This window comes from Gymnoscopelus braueri, assembly GCF_963280865.1.
Source record: "Gymnoscopelus braueri genome assembly, chromosome: 9".
NCBI lineage: Eukaryota > Metazoa > Chordata > Actinopteri > Myctophiformes > Myctophidae > Gymnoscopelus > Gymnoscopelus braueri.
The window spans coordinates 9,078,442-9,093,823 of NC_137610.1; the positions used below are offsets into that span (position 1 = coordinate 9,078,442).

The 15,382-nt window shown below is 41.1% G+C and overlaps 1 protein-coding gene across 1 annotated transcript in view; it reads right to left on the reverse strand.

The window, feature by feature from the left end:
• The window catches only part of LOC308092567 (copine-8-like), a gene marked incomplete at both ends in the record, with an annotated part of 128,471 nt that overhangs the window by 90,555 nt on the left and 22,534 nt on the right, over positions 1–15,382 (reverse strand). Inside the window, 1 exon segment of the mRNA XM_080438542.1 lies at positions 13,533–13,573. Coding sequence (XP_080294668.1) covers positions 13,533–13,573 — 41 coding nt within the window.

Here is a 15,382-nt window from a genome sequence, read left to right on the forward strand (position 1 = left end):
CGATGTTGCTTAGTCTGGATGCGGAGAAAGCGTTTGATAGACTAGATTGGCTGTACTTGGAACATGCATTGGGAAAAATGGGATTTCATTCAATTTTTATTGATTGGATTAAGGTTTTGTATTCTGGTCCAGTATCCAAAGTTAGAGTTAACGGTTATACATCTGAACAATTTGGGCTGAGCAGAGGCGCAAGACAGGGTTGCCCACTGTCTCCGTTGCTGTTTGCAATAAATATAGAAGTATTAGCAGAATTAATAAGGGGAAATCCTAACATATCCGGGATATCAAACGGACCTAATCGACATGTCATATCGTTATATGCAGATGATGTCATTTTGTATATCAGTGACCCCTCAAAGTCCATCCCAATAGTCATGGACTGCTTGGATGAGTTTGGGATAGTGTCTGGTTACAAGGTCAATGAAACAAAATCGGAGGCTATGATGCTGGTTGGGGAGTTTCCATCTCATTTGGCGGGGAGGGTCTCATTTAATTGGTCGCCCCATGGTTTCAAGTATTTGATAACGTCAGACACCTCAAAATTATATAAAGCAAATTACGGTAAATTAATAGATCAATTAAAATTAGATTTGGCACGGTGGGAGATTCTCCCGCTTTCACTAATTGGTAGAATTGAGACAGTCAGGATGAATATTCTCCCTAGATTATTGTTTCTTTTCCAGGCTTTGCCTGTCCCGATCCCGGCCTCAGTGTTTAAGTCACTAGATAAGATGATGTCGGCTTTCATATGGCAAAAGAGGAAACCAAGGATTAAATGGAAAATGCTAGGCTACCCAAAAGATCAAGGGGGGCTTAATCTTCCAAATTTAAGACATTATTATTGGGCGGCTCAATTGAGTGGACTGGTGGAATGGATAAGACAAGATAAAGATACTAATTGGCTAGATTTGGAGAGAAATTCATGTCCACAGGTACCTCTTGAGTCATTGCCTTCTTTGGAGCTTAAAAAATGGAATAATCTCAAGTTAAATAATGAATGGATGAGTTGCACGTATAAAGTCTGGTCTTTGGTAAGAAAGAAATTGAAGCTGTCCCTATCAATATCGAGAGCCACTAGAATAGATAGGAATGAGGATTTTCTACCAAGCAAACTGGACTCGGGTTTCAGAGTGTGGACGGAGAAAGGTCTTGTTACAATTCACCAGTTGCTTGAGGGGAATTCCATTAAATCGTTTAAACAGTTACAGGATAGATTTGGTTTGGATACAAAAGACTTTTACAAATACTTACAGGTGAGAAGCTATCTGCTGTCACATAAGGATTGGGAGATTTTGAGACAACCACCAACCCCTTTGGAGCTGTTTTTAATTAGGATAACGGAGGAAAAAAAAGGGAAAAAAATTATATCTCAAATATACAACTGTTTGCAGTCCATAGTATCAGGGAACACATTAGAGATTAAATCGAAATGGGAACTGGAAATGACAGTGATAATAGAAGATGAGGAGTGGGTAAGGGCTTGTGAAGGAGGTCACAGAATCACAAACAGCCCATTGTGGAAAGAATTCAATTGGAAAACAAAAATGAGATATTTCAGAACTCCCCTCATGGTTTCCAAATTTGATGTAAATACTACAGAATTATGTTGGAGGGACTGCAAGCAGATTGGGGACCATACCCATGTGTTTTGGGATTGCCCTAAATTGGAGAGTTACTGGAAGGGAATACGCACAGAAGTCCAAGCTATTCTTAACATAGACTTACCATTAGACCCAAAAATGTATATTATTGGAGTGGTTCCGGAGGGGCTGGTGGACATACAGAAGGTTTATATCCTACATATTCTTTTGTTGATTGCGAGAAAAATGATTACTCTATCCTGGCTGAAACCTTTACCACCTACGACCAGTCAGTGGCATGAGAGGATATTGAAAATGTATACTATGGAAAAAATTACTGCAAAGCTCCAGATGAAGTACGATGCGTTTCTAAAAAAGTGGGCCCCAGTTATTGGATACTTTAATCTGCCTATATGAAAGCCTATGTTACTATGTACTATATGTCATGTCATGATATTTTTGTTTTGTTTTATTTTTGTATTTGTTTTTGTGCTGTAACTAGTTATATTTGATCTCCGAGTGAATGTCCTGATATCTAATTATTTAAATCTGATTTAATCTGTTTCTTAATATGTTTGCCGAATTGTCCTGTTTGTTTTTCTTTTATTGTGGTATTTTTCTGTTTTGTCTTTTCTTTCTGTCTTTTTGTGTTTTTATTTTAGTTTATTTGCTTAAAACATTTGTATGCTGTGAATATTCTCTGCAGAAAGCAAATAAACGTCTTTGTTCAAAAAAAAAAAAAAAAAATCTTCCAAATATTGCATATTTTATTACAACATTTTCTTTTAATATAGCAGATCTACAAGCTCACAACGGTTTAATTAAAGTGCTTATAATGGCCTAAGTGCCAGTTGCTTCTTTTAGGCTTGTTTTCCTAGACCTGGTTGCTTATTTCTCTTATTTCTCTTATATCTGGCAACGCTGATGAAAGTTTGAAGTTCAACTCCGCCTCGTCTAAAGATAACAGATGCGGCTTCGCATCGCCTTGACAACTTACTGTTCTGTCTGGAAGCGGATCACGTAATAAATGCTCTCATGTGTAATGAGAACAAAGAAGTTTACAAGGTTTAACCCCATTACCAAATAAAAGGCTAATAAAACGTGGAAAGGATATATATAAGCCTTTTCTAATGAACATTGCGCACCTTTACCAAGGTAAAAAGATGATGAAATCCAGCATACAAGTGGAACGCTGCTATCCGATTATGGACCAGAGCTTATTGATTACTTATTGATTAAATTAGTGCATTTTTGATTAATATATCACTGTCCTACGTCAGAATGGGGAATATTAGATCTTCTGGACACAGCTTTCATCCACTATTAGTTTCCTCATCAGATGGTAATATTTATTAGGCTGTTGTGTGTGGTGTTCATGTGATCAAAATACAGTAGAGTAGCCTACAGTAGACTATTAGCCTACAAATTAATACCGCGGCACGGACAGAGGTGCGTCAGTCCCTCCGCAGTTTCATTAAGGCATCATAGCCTATTTTCATTATTACGTGACACTTTGGCTGAGATGGCCCACTGGCAAATTCAACTCTAAATGCAACTGATAGCCTAGAAAATAAATAAAAAGCGGTGGAATCTACATCATGTCTATATGATGCATAGGCTACAAGCAATATATCGTTTGACATTTTTATTTGTTATTTTTTATATATATGTGTTGACAAATGTTGGGCACATATATATTTTATCTGAGGTTTGCCACTGTTGTAATTGATTTTGGCATGAAGAATAAAGCATTCTAAAGACATACGCACATTTCAGCCCTGGTAAGACAGCCTCAGGGCTGACCTGAGAACGTGCGCACCTGACGCACAAAACACAGACCAAAAAACTTTTATGAATCCGACTGCAGGTGTAGGATTCGTCCTAAATGCCGGTAGGTACAAAATATGGTCGTAAATCCCTTTATGAATCGGGGCCATGGTCCTTTCAGTGTGCTGGGACCTGGTTGGAGAGTGGTGGCAATCAAGGATTGGAGGCAGCTGGCCAGAGCCTCCAATCACTATAAAATAGTCACCTTTCCCAGTGCTTCTTTCTCTTCCACCTGGGCAACCTGGCCACACAGAGCATATTGTTTGTTTGATTCAGTCCCTTTACTGACCGTGGGTAGCTACCTGGGATGTAAGTTGGGGCTTGATCAACCCCGGCTGGGTCACCTGGGCGATGGTGTATGTTGCGAGACCCGAAACACCCTATGACCCCAGGCTACAACACTGATGATACATCCCAGGTGCATCCATGTGATGTATTCTTTATAGCCAGTCTATCACATTGGCAGCCATGTTTTTACAAATGTCACAGTACCACCCAGTAATAATTAATTTATTCCTTATTGGTATCAAAATAAAAAACAAAACAGAATGTGAATTACATATGATATATCTACTGTTGATGAATTCACCAATCCTGGGCATTATGGCATGTAGAAAAGGGAGAAATGTCAAATTACATTGTTAAATATGATTATAACCAATTGCTTTAATATATAATTGTACATAAAATCACTTGACTATAATTTATATATGCTAATTGGATTCCTAGATCACCAAAACATGGGGTTAGGCACCAAAATTACTTGTGTAGGGCAAATAATGAAGGAGTAATGGGCTTTTAAGGAACTGGTGGCGGCCATCTTGGAAATTTGACATTTCTAATGATCAGATTTTGGTAAACTTTTGATATGTTATTAAGTTACTTAATAACATTAATACTTAATACTACAATAAACCATTGAGAAACCTATAGTTCTAATTATTTTTGGGTCAAACCATATTTGCACCCACCTATGTTTTATTTCCAGAGAAGGGGTATGTCTAAAGAAGTCTCATTTGCAATAAAACTGTACTAGATCTCTCCACACAACCACTGGTTATTGTTTAATAGCATCTTAGGATATGCAGTAACAGCTTATTTAACATAAATGTATGTTTTTTTTTCTAAATGAGGGAAAGTAGAGGAGTACTCACTACAAAAGTACAATTTCCGCCTAAACTAAAGGTATGTTTAAAGGACTATATTTCAGTATTTCTTTATGTAAATTACATTCTGATGTAGAGTAGACACCTGGTTCATACCTCAGCAAATTTGATGAAGATAAGAGTGAGCATTCTCAAGTTATAGCATTTTTGGTCACCTTTGCCCTATTCGGATTTGCCTTTTTTAGAGATTGGGGTAGTTCTAAAGAATAGCCCAAAAAACTAATTTTGCCCCAAAATAAAATTTCACAACAATCCATTTCATTAATGGGAGACCCTAAAGATAAGAAAAAACATGGTTGTGCTTTGTTCTAACTCGGGTGGGGGTATCTCAAAAACTAAGGGCTTTTTTGAGGACTTGCTACAGGACTACTTAGTTTGTATGGCAGTTTAGTTTCCCTGCCAGGTTTTTGTTGGAGACATTTGCTTTATCTCTTTAAATTACTTATTCTATTTAATAAAATCATAAATTTTTGCATTTATCCCTTGCCTGTTTCCCTTCTTTGTTGTGGTCTGGGAGCCGGACCATAACAGTGTGTGCAGTATATCTGTGTGTGTCTGTCTGCTGAGGCAGTCTAATCCTGTGTGACTGGGTCCAGTGCTGTCAGCAGAGCCCAGACATGGTCGGAGCACAAGTGCCTGCTTGGATAAATGTACAGCTGGCCTGGGCCAACCTCTAAAGCTACGTCGCAATAAGATACTGCTGTAATGTACTGTATACTGTACATACAAATTGTAACCATGTTTTGAGTATGAAGAACAACAAAATACTTTATACCTACAAATGCCTGTACTGTATGTATACTAACATTTTATTTATGATTGTGGTGTTAAAGAGGGGGAATACTATTATCCCATAATGCAGATTCATGACAGGAAAAGGTAATTAATCAACTCTCGCCATCAGGAGCGCTGTCTCTGCCGTGTGTCATTTTAGATTTCTTTGGCTATTCAAAAATAGCAGATAAACAAGCTCATGGCGCGTCACTTCGTGCCGCACTATGAGCTTGTAGATTTAATTTGTGAAATATATTGTTTAAAAGCGAACATTTTGAACTCAAACCTTTGCTTCTGGGGGTCCCTGGAACATCATATTTTGAGATGGGGGTCGGCGACCAAATACATATACATTTTGGGGGTCCTTGACATGAAAAGGTTTGAGAACCACTGATTTAGAAGACATGTGTAGAATCGGCCTCAGCCTCCCCTCAATCCACAGCCACTCAACGGCCCAGTGGTGCATCAAAGCCTCCTCCTACGCTCCGTGGACCGGGTGCAGTCCAGGCACCCAGGGGACGTCGTTTTCGCAAGAAAAAAAAAGATGCAGACGGGGCAAACACGCATCCAAGAAAAGACACTCAGTTGGACACACAGCTACCCCAACAAACGGTAATGAATATATCCTATATAAAGAACTGACTAATGATATCACTGAAGTCCTTTCCTTTCTATCTAACTACCGCTATAGTGGGGTTAACTCTTTTAGCCTAAAGGTAGACCTGTTTGAGCGTTTCCAACAAATTAAATTAAAGCACATTCTCCTAAAAGCCCTGTATCAACTGGTGCCTCAGTCAATCATTTTAAACCCAAGAGTACCTTTTGCCCTAATGTAATGCATCATTCCATTAACACTTTTTTTGTAGACTCTTAGAACAGGATATCAATGTTAATGAACAACCCTTTGGGTGTCTAGTCATTTATCCCTGGGAGAGGGGAAAAAAGCCTTTCCTGAACTGCTTAAGGACAAAGGTCTGTTTTTTAAGCCTGCTCATAAAGGCGGTGGCCTAGTGCAGTGGTTCCCAAACTTTTCAATGTCAAGGACCCTCAAAGTAATATGTATTTCGGCCGCAGGCCCCTTCGGAGAATAGTTTGTGCCAGGGAGCAGATTTCCGGCTATTGTCAAATACACGATGCATATAAGGTCCAGGCCACAAATATCGACAAGAAATACGTCTCAGTTGGCAAACTCTATAAAACATTAAAGAATGATCCTATTTTGTCATTTCATAATGAGATTCCCACACTCATGTGTATGCTCTCTCTCTCACTCACTAACTCTCTCATTCTCTCTCTCTCTCTCTCTCTCTCTCTCTCTCTCTCTCTCTCTCTCTCTCTCTCTCTCTCTCTCTCTCTCTCTCTCTCTCTCTCTCTCTCTCTCTCTCTCTCTCTCTCTCCCTCCATATACAGATCACCTGGTTTCCCTCATTCATGCGGTTGAGGCAGAGTTGAGAACTTTGTGACGAATACAACCCCTGGCATATGCAAATGACTCCTGATTCACACATGGACAGTCTGTGTGCAGTGAGTGAGTGAGAGAGAGAGAGAGTGTGAGTGAGTGAGTGAGTGTGTGTGTGTGTGTGTGTGTGTGTGTGTGTGTGTGTGTGTGTGTGTGTGGGTGAGAGAGAGAGAGAGAGAGAGAGAGAACAAGAGTGTGTTTGAATGTGCACCAAGTGTCTGTGTATGTGTGCTATTAGGCGGGTGCAAATATGGTTTGACCCCCAAAAAATTGGAACAAAAGGTTTCTCAATGGTTTATTGTAGTATCAGGTGTACTTGTCTGAAATTTCTTTATTAGGAGCAACCCCTTGAGATGAAACATCTCGTTTTCGAGGGGGTCCTCAAATTACACAATACACTTCATACAGAAAGACAAAGTATTTTTTACAGACACATCTGACAACAACAACCAGACAAAACAAACAAAACAAGAAACAAGACAAAAAACAAACAACGATAACACAACAACAACAACAACTACAACAGTACACATAGCACATATATGAAACATTGCGTCATAGATCAGTTACAATGATGATTAGTCGAAACATGAACAGGTAATCTCAAGGTGAGAGGACAGGGCAGTTTTGAACAATTGAAAAGATGTTATTGAACGAATATGAACAGGTAAGTTGTTCCACTCAGAAGGAGCTTTAAACATAAAAGATTTTTTGGCAACTGACGTAGATGCAGTTGGAACTTTGAAGTAAATCTGTGAACAATGTCTTAGTTGATGTCTAGAAGTGAAAGGTTCCATAAGCTGTTTAAGATACTGTGGATAATCAAAATGAATACATTTAAAAATGAACTGCAGCCAGTGCTGCTGCCTTCTTGATGTGGGAGATGGCAGGTTGAGATTTTCATACATGGTGCAGTGATGGGTCAGATATGGACAGCCAAGAATAAATCTACATAAGCGGTTGTATATTGTGTTAAGAGGAAGAAGGTTAGTTTTGGGGGCAGTCTGGTAGACTACATCAGCATAATCGAGAATTGGAAGTATAAGTTGTTGAACAAGTTTCTTTCTGACTGTAAAAGTAAAGCAGTTTCTATTACGGTATAGGACACCAGTACTGAAGTTGATTTTCCTGACTATGTTATCAATATGACATTTGAATGATAGCCCTGAATCAAGCCAGAGACCTAGGTATTTTATGTGATCAACTCTATCCAGTTGAGTCCCATCACGACAGTAAATATTGTATGGTTGATTTGTAGTTTTAGATTTAATATTCTGATTAGTCCCAAATAGCATTGTTTTTGTTTTAGTTTTGTTGATAATTAATTTATTAGCTGAGAGCCATGATTCCAGATGATTGAAGTTTAATTGCAATGTTGACTGAATTTGTAATAGGTGAGTTTGTGATGTGTATATGACTGTGTCGTCTGCATACAGTTGGACATTACAACCAGAAAAAATAGACGGAAGATCATTGATGAAGATGGAAAACAAAAGTGGGCCTAGGGTTGAGCCTTGAGGCACACCATGTTCATGCACTGCTAAGTCTGATTTACTGCCTTGTATGACAACACAATGTTTTCTGTTGTGCAGATAGGAGTTGAACCAAAGTAGAGCATTTCGAGACAGACCAATAGAATATAGCTTGTCAAGTAGGAGATAGTGGTCAACCAAATCAAATGCTTTGGTTAAGTCAATGAAGATTGCACCGGTAAGTTTGCTATTGCCAGATGAAGAATATATATCGTTGGTGAGTTTTAATAGGGCAGTAGTTGTAGAGTGATTTGAACGGAAACCAGATTGAGAAGATGAAAGAATATTGTATTTAGAGAGTACTTAATAACATATCAAAAGTCTACCAAAATCTGATCATTAGAAATGTCAAATTTCCAAGATGGCCGCCACCAGTTCCTTAAAAGACCATTACTCCTTCATTATTTGCCCTACACAAGTAATTATGGTGCCTAACCCCATGTTTTGGTGATCTAGGAATCCAATTAGCATATATACATTATAGTCAAGTGATTATAAGTACAATTAAATATTGAAGCAAAAGGTTATACGCATATTTAACAATGTAATTGGACATTTCTCCCTTTTCTACACGCCATAATGCCCAGGATTGGTGAATTCATCACCTATACATGTAATTCACATTCTGTGAATTTCTTTGGATACCAATAAGTAATACATTCATTATTACTGGGTGGAACTGTGACATTTGTAAAAACATGGCTGCCAAGTGATAGACTGGGAATATTACACAAATCTTGGAAGAAATTCCTTACAGAGAAATGTCTTCACCAATTTGTTTGTAAAGTCTGGTTCCCAAACTGGGGGTCCCCCAAATGATTTTGGGGGGTCCCCAGATGGTTAGCTTAATGTGCAACATTGTTCTCACTCAACAGTAAACAAACCAACATACAGTATAAGTGTGGGTATCTGCACATTTCTAAAGTTACAATTTAATTACTCTTAAGACTATATTATCTATATATATATTATCTCAAATATTAGGTAAGAAAGAGGCAAACATTGTGAAAATAGCCGATGTACAAGCTCACAACGCTACACTCAGTAGGAAAAAATGGCCACTTGTGGGCCTAGAGAGGGTGTGCAAGTCAGTACAGAGCTATTACAACATGTATCTAGTGTCTTCTACTGGGTGTCTAGGCAGGGGTGGTGGAGGAGTGTGGCGTGGATAAGGTTCAGATGAGCTTGTCACAAACATCTCCTTATTCCTGTGAGTAGTTGTGTGAGGTTTTAGTGCAAAATTAATTTCACATGTCTTTGTTTTGTGATTGGTACTGCTAGCAATAAGCTTGAACCTTGATCTTTTTTTCTGGATAATTGTAACAGCAAGAAGGTACGTATAGGGGACAGCCCATGACGCCCTGGGCTCCAGTCTCCCCATAGAATTCCAATCTAACCGACCTCCACGCCCATAAGGGGCTGTGTCCCTGCTGCTATCCAACAAACAAGCATTGCTTTCGGCATACACCAATTTTTTGTTCTGGAGCTGTTCTGGAGAGGGGAGAGGACGCTCTGAGCCATAATGATAAGTCACTGGGGGCCCCTGGGAATATTAATGGTCAGCCACCACCAACTCTCCTGTGAGCCAGTCCGACATAGACACCCTTGTCTGCCTGACACACAGTCATGCACCACCACTTGGAGGTCTTACAACCACCACTATGGGACCCGCCAGGAGGTCCATTTGGGACCAGCATACATAGGGACACGACTGTCTGCCTGACACAGTCTTGCAACATGTGGAGGTCTTACAACCACCACCACTGGCTACCTATGCTAACTCAAGAGTGCCTATCTTGGGAGTGCCTATCTCGGGAGCCAGCGTGGAGGTCCACTTGGGACCAGTGGGACTATCCAGTGAGCCAGGCGACATAGGGACACTCCTCTCAGCCTCACGCATTAGCTAAATTCCAATACCTTAATTTCTGCCTCCTCCTCACTCCGTCCTCCAGCGTGCCGTGGCTTAGAAATCGTTTGCATCCCAAATGCTAATTTGCTTTTGGAGGAGCTGAGAACGAGGAGAGCGCAGGCTCCCTAAGCCACTTGGAGTGAGATCTGGCAAAGAAGTTTATCTTTCATGTATCGTTTGCAGAACTGTCTTCGTTGAAATGGCGTATCATTTCTGTTGGAGGTTTTGCACATCGGACATGGGGGAGATCAGAAGCTCAGGGTCTCCTTGGCTCCTAACTTTGCTCTTCTGTGCTCCAAGTGCCCAGGGAGCAATCCAGTAACCCCCATACTCCCCTCTACCCACCTGAGGGGAACCCTAGGCCCACTAAACTCTAGACCAGACCCACCCCGCTTACTCCCCTCTGTCTAGGCACCCAGTTCTGACAGCTCTACACTAACCTCCATAACCACCCCATCCCTCTTTGCACACTCACACTGAATACCTTCCAAATGTGTTAAAACGTTTTTTAAACATCTATTCAATGTTTTTCAAAATCTTGTCTACAAGATGACACTGCGCTTGTCCACGAGAAAAATGTATATTCTCGTGTATGTAGGGGAGGAGTTATGAAGTTCCTGTGGGTAAGGGGAGGGGTGCAGAGAGATTGGTTCAAAATGCAAGAAATTGTTTTTGGGTGGGGTGTATAGTCAAAGATTAATTTAGTTTGGGCAACATTGAAAACAATACTATATTGCAACTGACAATATTCTCTGCCACCACCTTCTGCAAAGTAAGTAAGTAGGACATTTATTATATAATTAGTTAAGTTAACTTGAAACGGGTGACCATTTCAGAGGGTGTTAATAGAGTCTCAAACAAAATATAGGATTTCACAATTATCTAATTGTATCTCTGCAATTTGGACAAGTCCAATGGATTCCCAGGCCCCCAAAACATGGGGTTAGACACAAAAAGTACTTGTTTAGGATAAATAATGAAGGAATTAAGCTATTTTTTAAAATGGCCATCTTGGACGCCATCTTGAAAATAACACCTTAAAAGTGGTCAAACTTTGGTAGACTTTTAGTATGTTATTCAGGACACCACATACTACGAAAAACAGTTGAGAAACCTTTTGTTCCAATTTTTTTTGGGTAAGGTGCTTTTTTTTTCATATATGCACCCGCCTATATGTAGTTTGTGTTTGTATGAAGGCATCATACAGCATACGTTTTTTCAAACAATGTTTTTTGTGTGCAGCATGCGTGTGTGTATGTATGTATGTATGTATGTATGTATGTATGTATGTATGTATGTATGTATGTATGTATGTATGTATGTATGTATGTATGTATGTATGTGTGTGTGTGTGTGTGTGTGTGTGTGTGTGTGTGTGTGTGTGTGTGTGTGTGTGTGTGTGTGTGTGTGTGTGTGTTACAATGTACTGCATGTGTGAGACTGAAGCACTGTACTGTACACTTATGCCGTATGTGTAGTGTGCATTAGAGGTCTGCAAGCCTGATGGGCCCCGACCGGGCTCATTTCACCAGTGAATTGAACCTGATCTACGTTATGTCATTTACGTTAAGTTACTTTAATTTCTGAACATCTGACAGCCTGATTGGGAATGAGATGTGTTTTGTTGGAGGAGGCGACGCACAGCGCTCCTGACACATAAACAGTGAATGAGGCTCATATAAGGCTCATTAAAGTATATAGTTACCCAATACGCCCATATATGGGCAGGACCATGGCCACATCACTCTGACTCAGACATAACCATAAACAAACCTGATATGCCCATACATAGGCAGGACCACAGCCATGTAACTCTGACTCAGACATAACCATAAACAAACCCAATACAGCCATATATAGGCATGTCACTATGACTCAGACATAACCATAAGCAAACCCCAGAAATAGGCATGTATGTAGATCCGGTTATCCAGAGCTACAGATCCGACCACAATGCCCATATATGGTCATATGCACATATGGGACCAACCCACTCTAAACTCGGTGAGAGCATCAGAAAGGACTTGAGGGAATGTGGTGCTGACGCAACCAATATGCCCATGTATGGCCATGCCAATATACAGGGTATGGGCATATACCTGTATATACCCTGCCCATATATGGGCACAAAAGGGACACAGACAAACAGAGATGTGAGGGCCACGTAGCGGCCCGAACCTCTAGTTTCAGTAAAATCACAGTCACAATACAGAATGTTGAATTAGTAGGTAGGCCTAACATTTTTTGGGGTAAGAGAGAGAGCGAGGAAGTGTGTGCGTGACACTGGCCACACTGAGACAGAACGTTCTCGCTGGCTCTGTGTTCCTTGCAACACAGGGGAGATTTACCCCTCCCTTTGCCACATAAACTTAACTTGCCCTGTGAAAGAGAGAAAAAGGAATCTAACTATGTAAGGAAACTGTCGCAATACATGAAGCGATGGCTCTCAACAGCCTGTAGTGTGGATGGTGGATGGAACGGTGTGGTGGATGCATCTTGCTGCTAGTAAGATACTAAGATCCATAACAAATATCACACACCTAACACTACACAGGTATTGTCGACTTCGACCGGCAAGTGAGAAACTCAAAGTGGGCAAGTTTAGGCACAGCTGACAAAGCGGGGGAAATAGATTGATCAGCGCCATTGTGTCTGAGGTTCTGACACACGAAAGCTTGTGAAAGATGTATTACACCAAAACCACATCACATCGATAAATCAGTGGAATTTCTCAACATGAGAGGTGGAATTGCAGGACCAAAATCGGTGGCTATTGGAGCTGTGAAGAGGTGCGTATATTTTCCTCTTGGATGCACGGTTCGACTCAAGTGTAAAATTAGGCTACTCCTCTTGTCAAACCCCCATTTTAGAAAATGTACCTATAATAACTGATGAACTAATATACAGTAGCTATATTTTATTTAGTATAGCAGTCTCAGTCGTTACACAGTATGTGCACGCATGTGTTTATTCAGTGTGCGCACACTCACCAGCGTTTGTTCAGTGCGTGTATGTTGTTAGATTGGTGAGTCGTGACTCGTGAAGGAGGGGGGGTCGTGAGCCATGGCCAAGTCTTTTTGGGGTGTCGCCAGCCAAAAAGGTTGAGAACCACTAGCGTATGGGACGTGTGTGTCACACGCAGCATAGAGTGACGCGCATCAGAGATGTATGGGTGTGTGTGTGTGTGTGTGGGCATATAGAACGTGTGCATACGTGACTCTACAAGCATACATGTCGGCATGGTGTGTGAAACCGAGCCATCATGTGACAGAAAAACATACTTACTTGGGTCCGACTTGGAAAATGTGTCTCTATCCAGGAGGTTTCTGAAAAAGAATGACAAAAAAAAACATTATGTAATACCAAATGATTTCACATTTCCATTACCTGCAGTGCTACAGCTTTCACTTTAACATATCACAGAGAATGTATATTGCAAAGTGCTATTCTAAGTAAAAACTGATCACTTCATTAAACGTCACTTAGATTAAGCTTCATTCCCTGTTCACTTCAACTATTGTTTACCCGCTGTTGCGAGTCATTTATGTGTTAACATCAAGCGGACTGTGAAAATCCAAATTAGGGCCCCCATTCATATTTCAAGCATTACAGAGAAAACAGATGGGCTGGGACCTATTTTTCACTCTTCATACTCCCTGGGCACAAGCAGCAGCAGCCGTGGTTGAGGAGAACGCCATCAAATTTACATGACTTCTCCCGGCTTTCAGCAAGAACAAGGCAGAAATGCACCAAGGAGGAATGCCACCGTCGAGCAGATGCCCCACGCCAATGAGACATTTGTGCTGTTAACGAGCATCGGAGGAGATGACATTAAATATTCACACGAATGTGACAGTGTTTGGAGAGCCAGGGGGCTGGGAATCAAGGAATCAAGCTGTTGGGAGGAGTTGGGGGTTGGGGGGGATTTCAATGCCACACCACATCCCTTAAAATGGAGGGGAGCAGGGCCGGATATTCCTTGTACCGTGTGTCCCCCACCAACAAAAGAGAAACATTTAGGTTGAATTGAAATGCAGTATATGAGCCTGACACTCATGACAATTAAATATGACGGTCTTTATGCACAATAGGGTCATTCATACCAGGGTCATTCATACCAGGGTCCCCAAGGGGTTCGCCCTCTCCCTTTTCACCCCTACACCAAATCTCTTCGCTGAAAATCTATAAGCACATCTACAAGCTCATTGCAACGTGTTGCATTGCAACGTGTTGCAATGTGCTTGTAGATGTGCTATTTTCGCAGAATGTTCGCCTATTATGGCTTGCCCAGAATAGGGACGCAAGGATGCATGTGGTTAACCAAATCTATGATGTACTAGTTGAGTTGTAATCGTTTTGCTGCAGGCTAGATACATTATCATGACACCGTGTGAAATTATATCTGATGTTATGTAAGCTAGCAGAAAACTGAATATTGTCCCTGGGGACCGGATTTTGAATGAGGTTGAGATTGTTGGTGGGCAGGGGCTAATACGGTAGGTGGACCTCGAGGTCCAGGACCCCTGGTACTTGGTGGACCTACTAGAGATTGAATTTATTTGGCATCCTATCTAATTGGTAACAACAATTAACTTCCAGGTAGGATAGAAAACCAGCAGTAGTACAAGTTGTTGCTGTTGTTGTTGTTGTTGTTGTTTTTGAACCTGAAGAACAACCCTGGGTTTGATTGACCATACCGTAAGTCTTGTGACTTGAGAGTCACTGGTTACAGATCAGCTGTGAACAGTGGATGAGTCAGGCTAGTACATAATCCATAGATGGTCCAGTGGAGCTGATCTCAGGCCTGCCGGAGACACAAAGAGAAACGGAGAGAGATGGAAAGAGGAGGAAGGTTTGCATTCTCGTGCTAGCTGACGGGGAGAGCGAGAGGTGCTGCTGACAAGCAGCCAGGGTCTTTAGGCGGCTGATGGCTAGCGATGTGTCTGGATCAGGCACCCATGTGGAGCTGATCCCAGCAGGCCCCAGATGGTACGCCACTAAGCTCAGCTGGCTGAGGCACGCAGCGACAGCATGTACACCCACCGGCCCTTCCCTGGCTACAGACCTCAAACGTGATAGTAACTAATGGAGCTGCACCGCCCGCACGTAAATACTCACATGTGCTGGAATATCTC